General features: G+C 37.6%; 4 protein-coding genes and 1 pseudogene across 9 annotated transcripts; 3 read left to right on the forward strand and 2 right to left on the reverse strand.

The window, feature by feature from the left end:
- The first annotated feature begins 952 nt into the window (after positions 1–952).
- LOC147289062 (plasma protein) lies at positions 953–3797 on the forward strand. Its single transcript, XM_086238121.1, has 6 exons — positions 953–1301; positions 1413–1518; positions 1897–2012; positions 2451–2639; positions 3094–3236; positions 3417–3797. The coding sequence occupies exons 1-6, from the start codon at positions 1081–1083 to the stop codon at positions 3596–3598; spliced, it is 957 nt and encodes a 318-aa protein (XP_086094247.1). The 5' UTR covers positions 953–1080; the 3' UTR covers positions 3599–3797.
- A 141-nt stretch (positions 3798–3938) lies between these two features.
- LOC147289063 (uncharacterized) lies at positions 3939–7580 on the reverse strand. Of its 3 annotated transcripts, none has more exons than XM_086238119.1 (11): positions 7382–7580; positions 7216–7243; positions 6840–6962; positions 6681–6763; positions 6364–6569; positions 5656–5844; positions 5368–5568; positions 4991–5144; positions 4758–4881; positions 4254–4319; positions 3939–4160 (listed from the first exon to the last, which is right to left on the reverse strand). In XM_086238119.1, exons 1-11 carry the CDS (start codon positions 7478–7480, stop codon positions 4084–4086), a joined length of 1350 nt encoding a protein of 449 aa, XP_086094245.1. In that variant the 5' UTR covers positions 7481–7580; the 3' UTR covers positions 3939–4083. The 3 variants fall into 3 exon arrangements, with proteins under 3 accessions (XP_086094245.1, XP_086094244.1, XP_086094246.1); XM_086238118.1 differs by having other exon boundaries at positions 6681–6775; XM_086238120.1 differs by having other exon boundaries at positions 6681–6775; positions 7188–7243.
- A 172-nt stretch (positions 7581–7752) lies between these two features.
- On the forward strand, positions 7753–11545 carry FRS4 (FAR1-related sequence 4). Of its 4 annotated transcripts, none has more exons than XM_086237462.1 (4): positions 7753–7894; positions 8075–10306; positions 10455–10505; positions 11088–11544. In XM_086237462.1, the coding sequence occupies exons 2-4, from the start codon at positions 8147–8149 to the stop codon at positions 11253–11255; spliced, it is 2379 nt and encodes a 792-aa protein (XP_086093588.1). In that variant the 5' UTR covers positions 7753–7894; positions 8075–8146; the 3' UTR covers positions 11256–11544. The 4 variants fall into 4 exon arrangements, with proteins under 4 accessions (XP_086093588.1, XP_086093589.1, XP_086093590.1 ...); XM_086237463.1 differs by having other exon boundaries at positions 11091–11543; XM_086237464.1 differs by lacking the exon at positions 7753–7894 and having other exon boundaries at positions 8093–10306; positions 11088–11545.
- An 84-nt stretch (positions 11546–11629) lies between these two features.
- On the forward strand, positions 11630–12869 carry LOC147289065 (inositol-tetrakisphosphate 1-kinase 2-like). Its single transcript, XM_086237466.1, has one exon. It carries the CDS (start codon positions 11685–11687, stop codon positions 12627–12629), a length of 945 nt encoding a protein of 314 aa, XP_086093592.1. The 5' UTR covers positions 11630–11684; the 3' UTR covers positions 12630–12869.
- A 1591-nt stretch (positions 12870–14460) lies between these two features.
- LOC147289066 (transcription factor MYB93-like) lies at positions 14461–15760 on the reverse strand (annotated as a pseudogene).
- Between the last annotated feature and the right edge of the window lie 1317 nt (positions 15761–17077).

Raw genomic sequence — 17077 nt, forward strand, 5'->3', positions numbered from 1 at the left:
TTTGATTTATTCAATGTTTTTTATCAATGTAGTAGATAATATGTTAAATAAACATACAGTCAAGTTTCATTCAAAATTTCTATATTTTAATAGCAATTTTAGTCATTTTTGTCTAATTTTATCGAAATCGAAATTTTAATCGAAATTTTCACGAAAATTTCCGTCGAAATTTCCATCGAAAATTTTCTCGAAACCGAAATTTTACTCCTTGGGTTTAGTCGGCCTTTTGATTTTCAAACCCACCCCTAGATTCTAAATATCTTCAGTACGAAGTATCAAGATATATATTTTTTTTTTTTGGTCAAAATCAAGACCTATGATCTAGTTTAACATTTTCCTAGAGATTGGAGTAGTAGGTGTGCGCCCCTCCCTGTCCCTGTCGTCTTTGTGTATTGCCAATTACCAAACAACCGAACAACTTTTTCTTCTCTTCGCTTTTTTTATTTCTCTCTCTCTTGGGGTTCAGACTTGACACTTTTTTTATTAAGTCTAAATTAATAAAAAAAACTAATTTTTAACAGTTTATAATTGACTGTTTAACATTTTCAACTCTAAAATCGTATAAAAATAATATTTATATAATAGTTCATAATTTTTTTTAATTATATATACATATTCAATAAAATAAAATGATACAAAACACATAGGTACACTTAATTAAAATCACATTTACCTTAATTATTTTATTGCTCAATAATTTAATAGGTTAAAACAGTTTTATAACTTTTATAGATTGAACCGTGTAGTAGAAAAGAGAGACTGAGCGCTGAGCACTGTAGAAAGATGCCGTTAGCTTTAAAAAGTTAGGCGAAGCTTTTTTGAGTGAGTAATTTTATTAAGAAGCCCTCCAAAGTAGAATAATAAATTATTTGCAAGATTGATAACGCGCGTTAAGCAATAGCCAATAGGCACTTCCTACACAACACAGTTACACATTAGTCCTATAAATAGCAGATGGGAGATAGATACAGAATTTTGAGAAGAAAAATCTAATCCCTAAAACGAAATACGTTTCCCGAATCTGAAAGTTTTTAATATTCCAGGAAAACCTAGGTCCTCTCTCAGAAGAGCGGAGGCAGGATGTGGTTACAGATCATCTGCGGTCTGATCATTTACAGATTGGTGAAGTGCTTCTTCGATGAGGATGTTTTGGACGTGGACACCTCTGATTCGAAGGCTCTCTTCTCCGTCGCCGACAAGCTTGCAAAGATTTATGATGGCAAAGTCTATGTGGGGCTTCGGATTCCGGATGCTGATACCGGTACGCGCCAGAATATCGATTTGGTTATTGTCTCCAAAGGGTAAACCCATTTTCAACAATTCTCTCTTCGATTACAACCACAAGTTACCACATAACCCAAATAACATTGTGTTTCTTTTTTTATTACAAATAATAATAATAATAAATAAAGGGAGGCAATGGTGATAGCTGTCAAGAATTTCTCAGGATTCATCTCAGTTAAGCCGGATGGCAGCTGGGTTCATGAAGACTACAAAGTGGAGCACCATCCTGATCCTGTAAGTCAGGCTCAAACGTTTGCTTCCTCACTGCTTAACTAAGTATTTCTTCTGCCATCTTAATTGCCAAATTGTTTCCTGTTAAATGTTATGAGACTTGTATTTGTACTTGAAAATGAATTGTACTGTAGGTCCACTAACTACCATAATACAATATTTATTTCTTAATGAAAATGTATATCTTATCCAATCCACGTAGCCTCAATGGGAATTCCAATTTTCATTGACATGACATGGATTTTTTGATACTCATCATTTTGGTTTTTTAGATCAGTTAGTATGAACTTTACGGTCTTGTCAGGAAAAAATAAGTAATACCTTTGTGGAAATTGCGAATTCGGTCTTCCATTTGTTTCTCCAATTTTTGTTTCTTTTCAGGTGGTGGAGACTAAAAGACAAGCTTCAATTCTTGAATCATATCTAGAACAAAGAGGAGTTGCTTTACCAGAAGGATATTTGTCTTGCAAAGTAATACTTTCCAATCCAAAAGTTTGGTATGTGCTGGAGTTTTCTTGATGATTTCACAATTAGCCCTTTCATGTTTTCGATGCAACATAAGATCTATTCTTTATTGCTCGAATTTATTATTACTTGAACTTCTGTCAGTACTATTTTCATCCACATTGCTGGTGTTCTAATTTTGTTTGTTGCCATTTTTCTGGCCTTGAACATTACTAAAGTGTGATTTTTTACCATTTCTCGAACTGTCGGGGCAGGGTGGTTGAGAGTTCTTGACTTGTAGGAGTAGGATATATGTTTAAGTGTGAAGCTATATATTGCATATGGTCTTTAAGAAAACATTCAAGGGAAACGAAATGGGGAAACGAAATGGGGAATGAAATTTCATTAGAATCTAATTATTTTGATGCTAATAACAGTTCTTACATTTGGTCTGTATCAAAGTCTCATATTACATGTGTTTTTTCTTGTAGTACCATTCAGTCAAGCAATTTTCCATCAGAAATCATAACCTATGACCAGTGGGTACAGCTGAAACCAGAACCAAAAAGTATGTTTACTGGTTGGATTAAGGGTGCCTTCCTTGGTGGAAAGAAAGAGATGCAAGAATCCATACATCAGAAGCTTGATTTCATTCTTAGTACGGCTCCAATGTGGGATAGGTTTGTTGCTATGTACACTCTAATACTTTACTGTTTATGTTGCCTGGGAATTGAGATGAGGTGTTATCTTTGAGGCCTTATTGAAGCCAACTCAATTCCAATATGATCTGATGCATAAATATGATATTCAGTGCACAGTATACACTCGCATGATATAATAAATGGATGGATAAGTAGATACGTAAAAGTCATTCAACAAACCCATTATAAACAACCAAAGGGTTGAACTCCTTCACTGGAGGTGATGTCAATTGGGATTAGGCAGCCTGTTCAACTCTGCTTAGGCTAACCTTTTAGCCATTCCTTTCCATCCAAGTTGGAATCACAGGGAAATAGGCCTTGCAATATATACTGCATTCATTTATGTGGATGCAATTTAGTGTTTTTGCCTTTTTCTTGATACTATAGATAAAATGCTACTTGAAGAAAAATTTGTTTCCTGATTGGTTTGCAGGTTGGAGGTTAAAGGTAGTAAGAATGTTCTGGGGGAATTTCTGGAATTTAAGGGCAAGCAGGAAGATGTTCAAGCTTTGAGAAAAATCAAAAGATCAAAGATTAGCCAACTTCTTGTCCAAAAGACGAGCATGCTTGGATTTGGTAATCCCCCAAGTGATCATCTCTCTCACTTTTTCTTATTATTATTATTTATGCTTAGTAATACAAAATGGTGAAGGATGCAATGGCATACATCCTGAGATAACGTTGGGAAATTGGAATTTTAAATGGATGTAGGCCAAGTTATATATGTTTATTAAGTTGGCCTTTTATTTTTGGCAGCCCCTTCAAAGCTCCAGGTTCTGTACTCTCCTCGTGATTATAGGAGTGAAGGAGGTTCAGCTTCTGAATGGAAGGAAGTGAATGTAAGGTCAAGCACAGAGGTTCTCTTTCAGCCACAAAATTCTTCCAAAGTTTGCAAGTTTAAGCTCTCGTCAATTGCTTCTATGTCACTGAGTGCTTAAGGATTCTTGTGCTGAATATAAGGTTACATTGTTGAGTAGCCTTAAATTCTCTCTCTGTAATTGTGTCTTGTACTGTCATTTAGATGTGTGGTGATGTACATATATGATATCTACTTTTAAGATGATTTACTGCAAATCAAATGTAAACATACAGAAAATATATGTTGAGGGATCGAGCGCATGATGCCAATAGGTTATCCGAAGTGAGTAAAACTTGCTTTGCTTGCTTAGTGTGAATTATGATTCCAATTCCAAACAACCTGCAGCCTAAAGTAGCTTATAGGGAAGGGATCGATCAAATTCAAAATGGAGAAATATATTTCATCAGATCTGGCGTAATTAAGTAGACCAGTCTTGCGCTTGGTTACATGATGTGAGAAGCAAAAATCATACATCATAAATCTTTTTAGAGCTATCATCACTTCCTGAGAAGAAGACTACACTAATACCTTGGGGACGAGGGAAGGGGTATTAGCCATATAATCTCAGAACGAGAATTCTTCTGGCAGCTCTTGAAATTTGCTCGATAGGAAGCTCTTGTACTTGTACTGAAGATTCCCACCTAGGAAGATGTACATACATCAATCTACTAAAGTTTATACATGTATATACTCCCCAACAAGGGGAAGACGAAAAAAAAGGGTCATGAGGTTACCTTTAGCTTGAAATGGTGGGATGTTCTCGGACAAAGTTGACTCCACCAACTCAAGGGATTCTTTGCCTGATATATCAAATATAACATTATATTGATGAAAACCTTAAAAAATGAATCACCATTGAGGATTTCACAGTGCAGCTAGTTCAAGCGCAAAGGGGAACAAATTGCATACATAGAACTGAACCTGTTATATCATATTTTTTCTACAAGAACACCAAACCCAACAATTTCCAAGCATTCTGCAAATTCATCATGTATCATGCACCCCTTCTTGTATTCTTAAGGAGGAAACAGGGCATCTCATGCAAATTAATTGTCTTGCTACAATAAAAAGAACAAGCCACACATACCCACAACAGGCAGGAAGAAAAAACAAAACAAAAATAAATAAAGGGAAAAACGATTGTGATTTTCTTTTTTAACATTTTGCAGAAAACCTTTGATTTCTGGATATAGGAAGAATGTAGATGATTTTTTAGGATGCCCATGAAATAGGAGTACCTATATCAAGAGGCTCACTCCTATCGATGAGAGAGTTCAAGTCATCCCATTTTCTCTTTCCAGTCACACTCTTTTCTCCTCCATTGACATTAACCAGGTAGGATGAGATGTGGTCATCTTTCAACTGCAGCAATGCAGAAAGATGTTCACATAAATGTATAACAAGATATTATCAAATGTATATAAATGGACAAAGCATATTATTAAAGAAACAAATAGTTTCAATATTTGACCTTAGACAGAAATGCCTTCGCTAGTTCCAACGGGTTAACAGATGAAGGGCCGTTGCTGTATGCAGGCATGAACTTCCCATTCTGATAACCTGCCAGGAAGTGATAAGCTGCCTGGCCAGGGGAGAGCTTTGATACAGATGGGATAACACCAGAGCTGCTTAAACATAATGGATAAAAGGCAAATTCTTTACACACAGTACATTCAGAAAGTGCAGTAACATGAAAGGAGGCAATGGGTGTGGACAACAATTATACAGTGTAGTGATATTGCAGGATAACAATTTGGCCAGGACATCCAAAGAGGGTTACACATTCCTATTCAAAGCATGCCTAGAAGGAACCAGACAACTCCGAAATTCTCTGCAGTGTTCTATTACCTGTCAGAAGATGCAAGGACTACAGCAGCAGGCAATTTGAATAGATTTGAGCCACCAAAACTCCCAGTTTGAAACAATGGGGAAACACCTTCAGAAGAAAGAATTACACCTGCATCTGTAGGTACCAACAGATCTCCGCAACTCTTAATGGTATCTTTGGGTGCAAATAAGAAAACCACAGAATCACCAGACACTAAAAGCCTGAAAATTTGCAACTTCCCAACGTAAACTCCCCATTGCATACTAAAAAAAAACCATAATGCTCAACAAAAGAATGGAGAACTGTACCTTGCAGATAGCGGAAGGCCTCCCCGTGCAAATATAACAGGTCCAGACAAGGCAGCTAGTGCTTGTTTAGTTCCATTTGAATCTGAGAATGCTTTACCACATAAAACAAGTGATGAACGCTCAATGTCAGCAGCTATAAATCCATTATTTCCATTAGTTCCAAGGCTGATAGCATCCCCAATGCCTGGACTGCATGATCAGAAGTACAAATTGGCTTAAAAAATATAGGTCTTTACATAAATTAATTTGAAAAAACAAAGGGATCTGCTAAAGCGGTAGCAGCCCCAACCACTAACATGCCATAGTCGAGAACACATAAAGAAAAACTAGTCCAGAGAGAATCTCTCAGCAATTGTGTCTGCCATTTTACCTTCAGAATTTATAAACATGTATTAGGCAACCAAAGAGAAGCACAGTTGCATTGGGGTCCAAGAATTAGCAAATTATTCCTTATTTAGTTGAAAGATTAGCATGAATCCATCATTTATTCTACATGAGTCACTACTTATTACCACCTTTTGCTACCTTATTCAAGCATGGAGTTGAAGGAAGGTATTTTTTTTTTTCACTTCTCGAAAACAAAGGAATTGTTGCTGGATCATGCATATATATTATATATGTTATATATATATATATATACACACACACATAGACAGATATTGATTGCATTTGAAATTCTTATGCATGTTTGCTTGTAGTTGAAAATACCTTAAAGAAGTAGCCACATAAACTGTCAAAGGACAAGGATCATGAGAAACTGCACGGGTGGGAGTCCCCCAGAGAATACTGGATAGTGACAACACAGCAGACGGACTATCACTTATTACACGAACTTTTGCATCAGATTTTGGGGATGAACCAATAGCCCCATCATGAACAAAAATGTTTGAGATGGATGATATGTGATTTGTGACCTGATATTATCAAATAAAAGTTAGTATAATAAACATTACGCAGGAATAGAGCATTGCGGACAGTAAGCAGAACAAACAATAGAAAAAAAAAAAAAAAAGAATCGGACGTGCCTGTTTCAAAAGTTTACTGAACTGTGCCTTGGAAATTTCAGAAGCTCCACGAGGGACATTTCCTCTAACATAAAGTGGAAGTCCTGACAATGATTCTAAGAGGAAATAATAAGTTAATATGAATGAAACAAATGGTATTAACAGAATGAAAAAGTGTACCTGCAATTATTGCACCCTTGTGTTGTAGTTGAGAGGAATTCAAATTTTGAAAAGCTTTGTCCTTGACGATTACACCTTTACCAGCCAAAGCCCAGTTAAGACCATAAGAAAATCCAGGGCCCTCTGTGCAATAAAAAAAACGTGAGGAACAACATATCCCATCACCTATTCACCTGCAAAGTCGATTACCCCATGAAGAAAGTGAACAAGAAACTCCACGCAGTTTGAAGATGCTATGTCATATCATATATTCATATGTGATATGAAATCAATTATTAGCTACCAATAGTCCAATACCAATAGGAATTAGGTGAAAACACACAATTGACACAAATATTCGATTATCACCTAGGATTAAGAAAGGCAATTGTTTCACCTTCGTCTTGTGCCGTTGAGGCTGCATTCTGCAAAATTCCATTAAATATTATGACAACAACAACATGTTTCAATTACAACTTTACAATTACATTACAGTTTTCAACATTAATGTCATGCAAGAGAGAGAGAGAGAGAGAGAGAGAGAGAGAGAGAGAGAAACTGACGCGTGTGGAGGAGAGAAAGAAAGGGAGGAAATAGTTGGATTTTGAGCGTGAGCGAGTGAATGAGCTTTCCACGAAGCTCTTGAGGATTAGGTTTCTCATCCTTTGTCTCTTCCTTCGCTATCGAATATCGATTGGGGATGTCGATCACTGTATTCACTGTTTTAATAAGCTCTACTATACTGCACACTGCACCAGAGTCTGAGACACAGGGAGAGCGAGCAAGGAAGTGGAATGGAGATGATAGCCTTTATGGGCCTTTGACGATATTGGGCCAAACCATGTCCTTTTGCAGGCTGGGCCTGGACTGCCTGTTAATTGATAAATAAAAATCAGTAATTTCACTTCTTAGTTATATTCCGTTTTCAGTTTTCGATTGTTAAAAAAGTTAAAAAAAAAAAAACGAAAGGGCTGGGGAATTTGGCGAAGACGAGGAAGAAGAAGAAGAAGGGCTTATTGTTATCTCTCAAGTTGAAACCCTAGCTCAAGTGGATCTGATCTCATCCATCTAGCAAAGTGAGTTGTAGTACATTCATTATCTCTGTGTTTGTTTCGACTTTGTTAACTTAGGGTTACTCAGCTCCTATTTGATCTATCAATCTCATCATCTACTTGAACTTGAGAATCAGATAAGTAGTAAAATTGTTGCTCACACCATTTGTGTATTATGCCCATGATATATCTTGTACCATACAGGCACCTTGGTAATGGGAACACGGAGCCCAATTTTTATTTTATGTCCATGGGAGAAGGCTGTGTTCAATATTTATGGGACATATGAAAAGCTTTAGACCCATTGCGAGCAGTTTTGAAGGTGAAGGTGAAGTGGATGGTGGGTGCAGAGTGGATTTGAATTTTCCCACAGCTGTCATGGATTCTAATGCCATCACGGTCACTTCAATTGTGGAGCCTCATGATGCCATGGAGTTTGAATCTCATGAAGCCGCATATTCATTTTACAAAGCATATGCCAAGTCTGTGGGCTTCGGCACTGCTAAGTTGAGCAGTCGTCGCTCTAGAGCATCCAAGGAGTTCATTGATGCCAAATTTTCATGCATAAGATACGGAAATAAACAACAGTCTGATGATGCCATTAATCCACGACCTTCTCCAAAAATTGGTTGCAAGGCAAGCCTGCATGTCAAGCGCAGGCCAAATGGTAACTGGTATATTTATAGTTTCATAAAGGATCACAACCATGAGCTTTTACCGGCCCAAGCACATTTCTTTCGCAGTCACAGAAATCCAGACCCACTTAAGAATGATGTTAGAATACGGAGACGGAAGAATTCAGCTGCAGTGTCTAGCCTGTTCAATGCATATCAAAACGTTGATTGTTTAGAGGGTTATTTGAGAAACCAGCATGATAAGGGGCGGAGCTTGGTTTTAGAAGCAGGGGATGCTCAAGTACTACTTGAATACTTTATGTGCATGCAGGAAGAGAATCCAAAATTCTTCTATGCAGTTGATCTAAATGAAGAGCATCGGTTGAGAAATGTGTTCTGGGTTGATCCCAAAGGAATGGAAGATTATACTAACTTCAGTGATGTTGTTTTCTTTGACACCACATACTTCACAAACAAGTATAAAATACCATTGGTTCTTTTTATAGGAGTGAACCATCATATTCAGCCCACATTACTTGGCTGTGCATTGATTGCAGATGAGACAGTTTATACTTTTGTGTGGTTAATGCAAACATGGTTTATAGCAATGGGAGAGCAGGCCCCACGAGTAATACTCACCGACATGAACAACGCCATCAAAGCCGCAATTGCAGCAGTATTTCCAGGCACACGACATTGCTTTTCTTTGTGGCATATAATGGAAAAGGTAAATAGGCAGCTGGAGTTTTTGAGCATGTGGCATGATAGTTTTATGGGAAAATTTAATAAATGTATTTTCAAGTCCTGGTCAGAAGAACAATTTGAAAAGAGATGGTGGAAACTTCTTGATAGATATAATCTTAGAGAGGTTGAATGGATTCACTCCTTGTTTGAAGATCGTACTCATTGGGTGCCTACTTTCATGAGAGATATCTCCTTTGCTGGGTTGTCTCCAACTTCACGGTCAGAAAGTCTGAACTCTTCATTTGACAAATATGTCCAAGGGGAAACTTCACTGCGAGAGTTTATGGAAAGGTACAGAGTAATTCTTGAAGATAGGTATGAAGAGGAAGCAAAAGCGAATTTTGATGCTTGGCATGAAACACCTGAGTTGAAATCTCCGTCACCTTTTGAGAAACAAGTGTCACTGGTGTACACACACGAAGTTTTTAAAAACTTCCAAGTTGAGGTTCTGGGAGCAGCTGCTTGTCATCTGAAGAAGGAGAAGGAAGATGAGACAAACACAACATACAGTGTAAAAGACTTTGAAGACAATCAGAATTATGTTGTGGAGTGGAACGAATCAAAATCAGATATATATTGTTCATGCCACTCATTTGAATATAAAGGTTATCTCTGTAGACATGCTATTGTTGTTCTCCAAATGTCTGGTATTTTTAGCATCCCTACCAAGTATATATTGCAGAGATGGACAAATGCTGCTATGAGTAGGCATGCCATTGGAGAAAGATTGGATGAGGTGCAATCTAAGGTCCGTCGTTACAATGATTTATGTCGACGAGCCATAATATTGGGTGAAGAAGGGTCACTATCTCAAGAGAGTTACAATGTTGCATTATCTGCCATAAAAGAAGCTTTGAAGCAATGTGCGAGTTTGAATAACTCTGTTGAGAACAATGCAAAACCTAATGACTTAGCAATACATGGTGTTTGTGGTGTTGATGAAGAGATACAATGCAGCACTACATCTAATGACAAGGTGTCTGATCCTAAAGTGAGTACTGCCAACAAGACTCCTAGGAGTGCCGGGGCTGGGAAGGAGGTGGTGAGGAATGAGAATAATTCAAGTAAGAAAGGAAAGGTATGTTGATGGCTTATACAGTCTTTCTTTTTCTTTTTTTCTTTGTTATTTTTCCTTGAAAAGTGGGTTTGATACATGAATGCGTAATAGAAAGTGAAAGTACATTACTCAAGAGTCGAGACTAAATTTTGCTTAAATTGTGTAACAGGTTCCTCAGCTAGAAGCTATGAGTGTTGGCACCCAAGACTTTCACCAAATGGTATGTCTTGCTTTCATCCTAATACTATTTTTTGTTGTGGATAATTTCTTCCTTCTCTGGGCTAATTTTGATGTAGTAAATTGTATAAAATACTTAATAAAGGATATTTCCAAACTGGGGATACTGGATGCACCTCAAAACTGCTGACTTTTTAAGATTTTGGTGTTTCCAATCATGAGATAGTTTATTGTGGCCAAAACAAGAAGGCATGAAATACTGGATCTGATTGGAGGACCATGATCTAATTGCAAATCTTTTTTAGTCATGGATCTCATACTGCTAGTATAAGTTAGAATTAGGGATGACAATATTTTACTGACCAGCAACCCACGTGGTTGTGTTCAAGGGTTTGGGTTGAGGTTTCTGACCTGCTTTGATAAATGGAGCTGAGAATATTTGACTTTGTAGCCTGTACCCTTGGTAGATACTAGATGGACCATGTTTGAGGTAAAGCCTGTGAACTAGATGGGTTATTGAACAGTACGTGTGTTGTTTATGGTATGTGAAATATATGAAACATTTTCATAGATGGACCATGTTATAGAATATTAGCAGTAATAGATACTTTGTTACTTGTGGCAGCAGCAAGTCTGTGAGACAAGGGCGATGCAGATACATAATGTGGTGCCTACACAGTTGCATAATATGGTGCCAAGTATGTTTCAAAGTGTTGCATCAACACAGTTGCATAACGTGGGTTCAACACATGTACACGAGGATCGTCTCACTCGCCGACTCAAACCATACTGAGTGGTGGTATGTATGTATGTGTATGTACAGATGAAGTGACTGTAGCATAGGCGCCGACAATTTTGCAGGTGCTATAATAATATAAATTATATAATTGGTATTGGTGGTCCAAACTCCAACTCCAACACTCTCCTAGTTTCTACCGTGATGCGGATGCCCACCGAAAATGCATCCGGATCCTATTCTCTCTTTAGAATTTAATTAATTATTTTTAAACCGACAGTGGAAATGGAACCGTGCATTTGAAAAATTGAGTATAAGAATATAAAAGTGAGTGTGCAAGTGTACAAGCACAGAAGCACTTGTACAAGGTTGAAGAATCAAGCGGGTCCCCCGAAAAGAACGGCAGAGGCACGGAGTGTGCACCCTATTTATATCCAGGACCGTCGTCCATATAATTATTCCCAATTTCCAATTTCGAAATCCCAAATGCCAAATTTGTCATCGGGTTCAGAACGGTACCGCATCGGCTATGCCTTCCCACCGAAGAAGCAGCAGAGCTTCATCCAAGCCTCTCTGGTAGAGCATGCCAAGCAAAGAGGGATCGATCTAGTCCCGGTGGACCCCACCAAGGCCGACTTGAGCCACCAAGGCCCCTTCCACTGCATCATCCACAAGCTCTACGGCAATCCTTGGAACCAACAATTGAAGGAATACTCTTCCACCCACCCGGACACTTTGATTCTCGACCCACCCGACTCCATCGCCCGCCTCCATAACCGGGTCTCCATGCTCGACGTCGTCAACTCCTTCCAGTTCCAGACCACCAATTTTCAAGTGGCGGTTCCTAAACAGGTGGTGGTTCAAAAGAATGAAGATGATGAGGACGATGAGTTGGGTGTGCGGTTTCCGGTGATCGCAAAGCCTTTGCTGGCCAATGGCAGCGCGAACTCGCACGAAATGTGTCTGGTTTTTGACAGGAAGGGGTTGCAGAAGGTGGGCAGACCCGTTGTGGTGCAAGAGTTTGTGAACCACGGTGGGGTGGTGTTCAAGGTGTACGTGGTTGGGGAATACGTGCAGTGCGTGAAGCGGAGGTCGTTGTCGGACATATCGGAGGAGCGGCTGAGGGCATTGGAAGGGGTGGTGTTGCCGTTTTCGCAGATCTCGAATTCGGCAGAGGAGGATGGTGATAATGCTGAAATGCCACCTGGGGAGTTTGTGGAGGAACTGGCCACGGGAATAAGGCTTGGCCTCAAACTCAATTTCTTCAATTTTGATGTCATCAGGGGATCAGGGGACAACCAATACTATGTCATTGACATCAATTACTTTCCTGGCTATGCAAAACTACCCTCCTACGAGAAAGTTTTGACCGACTTTTTATTGGATCTTCTTGTGCACAAGCACAAACTCAAACCAGCTGCTGGGAATTAGAATCAAAACACCAATTTAGCCTACCTACCTACCTACGACTTTTGGCCAGGCCGGATAGTTAGGAATTAAGGAAGTTGTTGTCAACTTTCTTTCTTTCACCCTACTACTTCTTTTCTAGTTGTAAGTTGTAAGTTTGTAACAAACACAAATCAATAACGAATAATGTGTTTTCTTTCCTTTTCTTCAGTTGTCTTATTTAAATATGAAGATGAGACTCCATCTATATCTTTCTCTTATTAATGCATCTAATGTCTCTTGAATTAAATTATATATGGAAAACTACAATTGGATTCCTACACCGTGACCGTCCACGCGTCTAAAGAGAAAACTTAAAAAATTAAATTTATAAACAAATGAGCCCATAAAAGCTTCTCTCGTTTTCTTTTGTATTTCATTTGTGCACGGGTTAATGTCAGAAATTTAAATAATGTCACAAAGTTAAAAGATTGGTGCAAAGCAGACCTTGAGTAATGTCACAAAGTTATGGAGACAACTGAAGATGTGATTTCGTTTTAGAAATTTAAATAATGGGCCCTGGCCCATGGGCATCTTTTAAGTAGAGGCCTTGTATCAAGTCCTACGATCATCGGATTTCACGCAAACCTTAATAATGAGCCATAGGCCATGGACGGGTGATTCTAAGTGTTAATAAGACTGAAAAATATTTAAATGATGATGTTGTACTGAGATTAATTTGCATAAATCTTAATATTGGCTTCTAATTCTATAAAGTGGAAATATTAAATCCTACCTAATGGGTAACGAAAAGTCTTGACTTTTTAATCGAAAGGTGGATTTATATATGAATTAGTTAGAGGTTGAATACGATTATTATTAGTTTGTGAGTGTCAATATTAGAGATGTCCGACTGACATACATTTACATGAGTGCTTTTTTTACAATAAATATTAAGATTTGAATCATCTGCCTTTTCTTGTTTAAATCTTAACCATATTCATTTCTAGTACGTAGTTGAGGGGTCTTTTTCGCATATATCAATTTCGTGTCCCCAACTCTCTACAACTAACTTGTTCTGTATCACCCACTGTTTTGATTATTATTGCAACTATGTATATAGCATATATACATAGCCTTTCTGTTAAGGGATCCTTTAAATAAGTTTATTTAAGGGATCCTTCATGTGGTCCACTTTGTAAAGTATTTTTATAATCGGAACCATCTATTTTGTTTGCCTCCATTGAGGGATCATCCTTGCAAAAAATTAGGAAAATCGAAAACCATTTGACCGTTGATTAAATAGTCATAATTTTAAGTATTTATTGAAAATATATGGTTCGTCTATTTCTTTCATCACAATTAGATATCTTAATGATTTTCGATTTGTCTAAACTTTTGTAGAGATGATATTTGAATAAACACAACAAAATAAACGGTTCGGATCGTTGAAATACAACATAGAATGGGTCTTATGAGAGATTCCTTAAATAAAATTATTTGAAGAAACCCTTAACGTAAAGGGGCTGAACATATATATATATGCCGGTTCCTTCTTCTATTGAGGTATACCTCAACTTATTTATGTTGAGGCATGATACTGTAAATGAACAACAAAATTATTAATTTGGTCTATAATATTAATGGATTATAGTTAGTACTTTGATATATATGAAAACGATCGAGAAAGCGCGCAAATTAAGCTAGCTGATCTTCCACGAGATTGGCCATGTCAACTGAGCTAGAAGATACCAAGCTGCAGATAGAAAATTAAGAAAAACATATATCATTTAGGGAATTGAAAATGAGAAGGGATTAATTAAGTGCGACATTAATAATGAGAAGGGAATAGAAATATATTTATATATATACATACTTACTCTATGATGTGTTTCCAGTAAGATTGATCATTAATTAGTTGCTTCCTGGCCATGATATTCCACAAGATTAAGATCCCCCCAAGTTTCCTGATTAAAAATATCATGATGATATATCGATATTAATAGGAGTAATATTTGGGTTAGTATTAATTAATGATATCGTAGCTAGCTAGCTAGCTTGCATGTTTATGTGGGTACGTACGTACCATTTGATGATGATCAACAGAAGTTGCAGTAGTGGAAGTGTGATGGGGTGAGGTGGGTGAAAACAAAAGATCGGATTCAGGTGATATTAATGATGATAAGGTACGAAGCTGCAGGTTATGATCATCGATGGTTTTGGTGGTGATGGGCGTATAATATTGGATATTATTATGAATATGAGGATCATGAGTAGCACTACTGGATACTAGTGGTGGATCAAGTGGGTGCTGCTGATGCTCGTTTTGATGATGATAGTGATGAGTAGCAGCTGTATGAAAGGGGTTTTGTAGTAAAAGTGCAGCTGGAGCAAAACCAATTGGGGGTTGACGACTAGTAGTAGTACTACTTGGGAGTAGACGACGTTGTAGTTGGATTTTGGAAACTTGTGTGGCTTCGTCTGATGATGAGTAGTAAGGGAAGCAGCTGCTGGGGATCAGATTTTGAGCATTATTAATATTAATGTTGTCCCATTGTCATGGAAATGGAGGAGAGCTAGCAGCAGCAAGCAACTGCTGCAAATTAGTCTTGGACAGAAAACTATTGATGATGTACATGTGAATATGTGATGATGAAAATCATGAGATGTTGGCAATGGCCTGTGGGTAACAGGGTCTATGCCCATTCGGAGTAGCTTCTTCTTTAAATGGGTATTCCAAAAGTTCTTGATTTCGTTATCCGTCCTTCCCGGCCGGAAGACTGCTTGCAATGGCGGACCATCTGCGCGCATATTCATTAATTATATATATAATATATATGCATTAATTAATGAATAATATGTATATGTGCAGAACTGCAGATAGCTAGGTAGGTTATACTTACTTGTTTCCAAGGAGAGCATGGAGATGGATGATGGTTTGCTCTTCTTGGTGGGACAAGTTTCCCCTCTTGATCGATATCAGGCCTCAGATAGTTGGCCCACCTCAGCCTGCAGCTCTTTCCGCACCTCTTCAAACCTGCCAGTTTCGGCACTGCTCTCCAACTCCTTCCATGCCCATATTTCTCAACGTATTCCACCAGCTTTTCGTCCTCTTCTGCCGTCCACGGCCCTTTCTTTATCCCCTTTTCATCACACCATATTGCTGATCTCCCCATACATATATATACTACTGCATGTAATTAATACGTACGTAGTTTAATTACGCATATGCATCAAATTATATATACTACTCTTAATTTCTACGTCCTAAAAGATTCATGAGCTGGAAGATCGATCCATAGTGAAGGTAGGAGTAGCTAGCTAGCGTTGGAAATTATTATAGAACGAACCGCCACTACTACTAAACTAATTACATGCAGTTACACACATATATATAGTGGATGTCTGGAAACAACAAATCAAAGCTTCACATGTGACATGAAGCTCTTTAATTTGTTCATATGATAATTTGACCACAAATTTTTTGTTGCGACCTTAATACCATTACCTAATGTTATAGGTTACAGATTTTATACTTTTAGGGCATACGTATTAGTATTAGTAATGTAGTGTTTAAGCACTTTGAACTGAAGTTACTTAAGCTTAATGAATATTGACTAATGAGCTAACAAAAGGTCTTTTAATTTGGTTTGTAGAATTAAGCAGATGAGCCTAGTACGTACGTGACATCATTTGTTCGATCAGTACTAGCTAGTCAAAGTGGGGGTTAAAAAGATATATAGTTGAGTCTACCGGGGGTTTTCTTCCTAAGAGAAAGTCCTTGGTCTAATTAATTACCTCATTATCGATCCATATTAATTAATTAATTTACAAGCTAGTCAAGTCGATTACTTCAATTCGGTTGTATAAATTTCAGTTAAATAGGTTAGTTTAAAATGTTAGCAAGTATATGATATACCCCCGCCCCCTCCCAAAATATACAATTTCAGCTAAATAAGTTAGTTTAAAATGTTAGCACCAAAAAAAGGTTAGTTTAAAAATAGTTCGCCAACTAGCACAAGATTACTAGCTTATTCAATCGACGCATTTGCCTGCTGGGAGTAGGAGAAGACCAATATTGCTCTCAAAATCAATTGGTGTTACTCTTAAGTCTTAAGTAACTGATAATATATATTAATTATATAGAACCAGGTAAGAATATTGTTCCGTACGTAACGCTAATTAAGCCCTAGGGGCCTAGCTTGCTAGGTAGCTTTGCTAGCTAGATTTGTTAAAACTTAAAAGGTATATAGTTTACAGTTGCGGAACATACATGCATGCAGTAATACATTTTGGGAGGTACCAAAATTCATCCCGGCAAGGTATGCCTCATCTTGGTATATGTATAATATATGCATCAATATATGTGTAATTTCGACATTAATAATAATAATAGACAAAGAAGGTCGATGATCGGAAAACATACATAATGTTAATTAAGTACATTTGATTGACGATTGCACTGCATATATACGTGCTGAGAATACTCTGAT

This window comes from Dryas octopetala, chromosome 3 (assembly GCF_963921425.1).
Source record: "Dryas octopetala chromosome 3, drDryOcto1.1, whole genome shotgun sequence".
NCBI lineage: Eukaryota > Viridiplantae > Streptophyta > Magnoliopsida > Rosales > Rosaceae > Dryas > Dryas octopetala.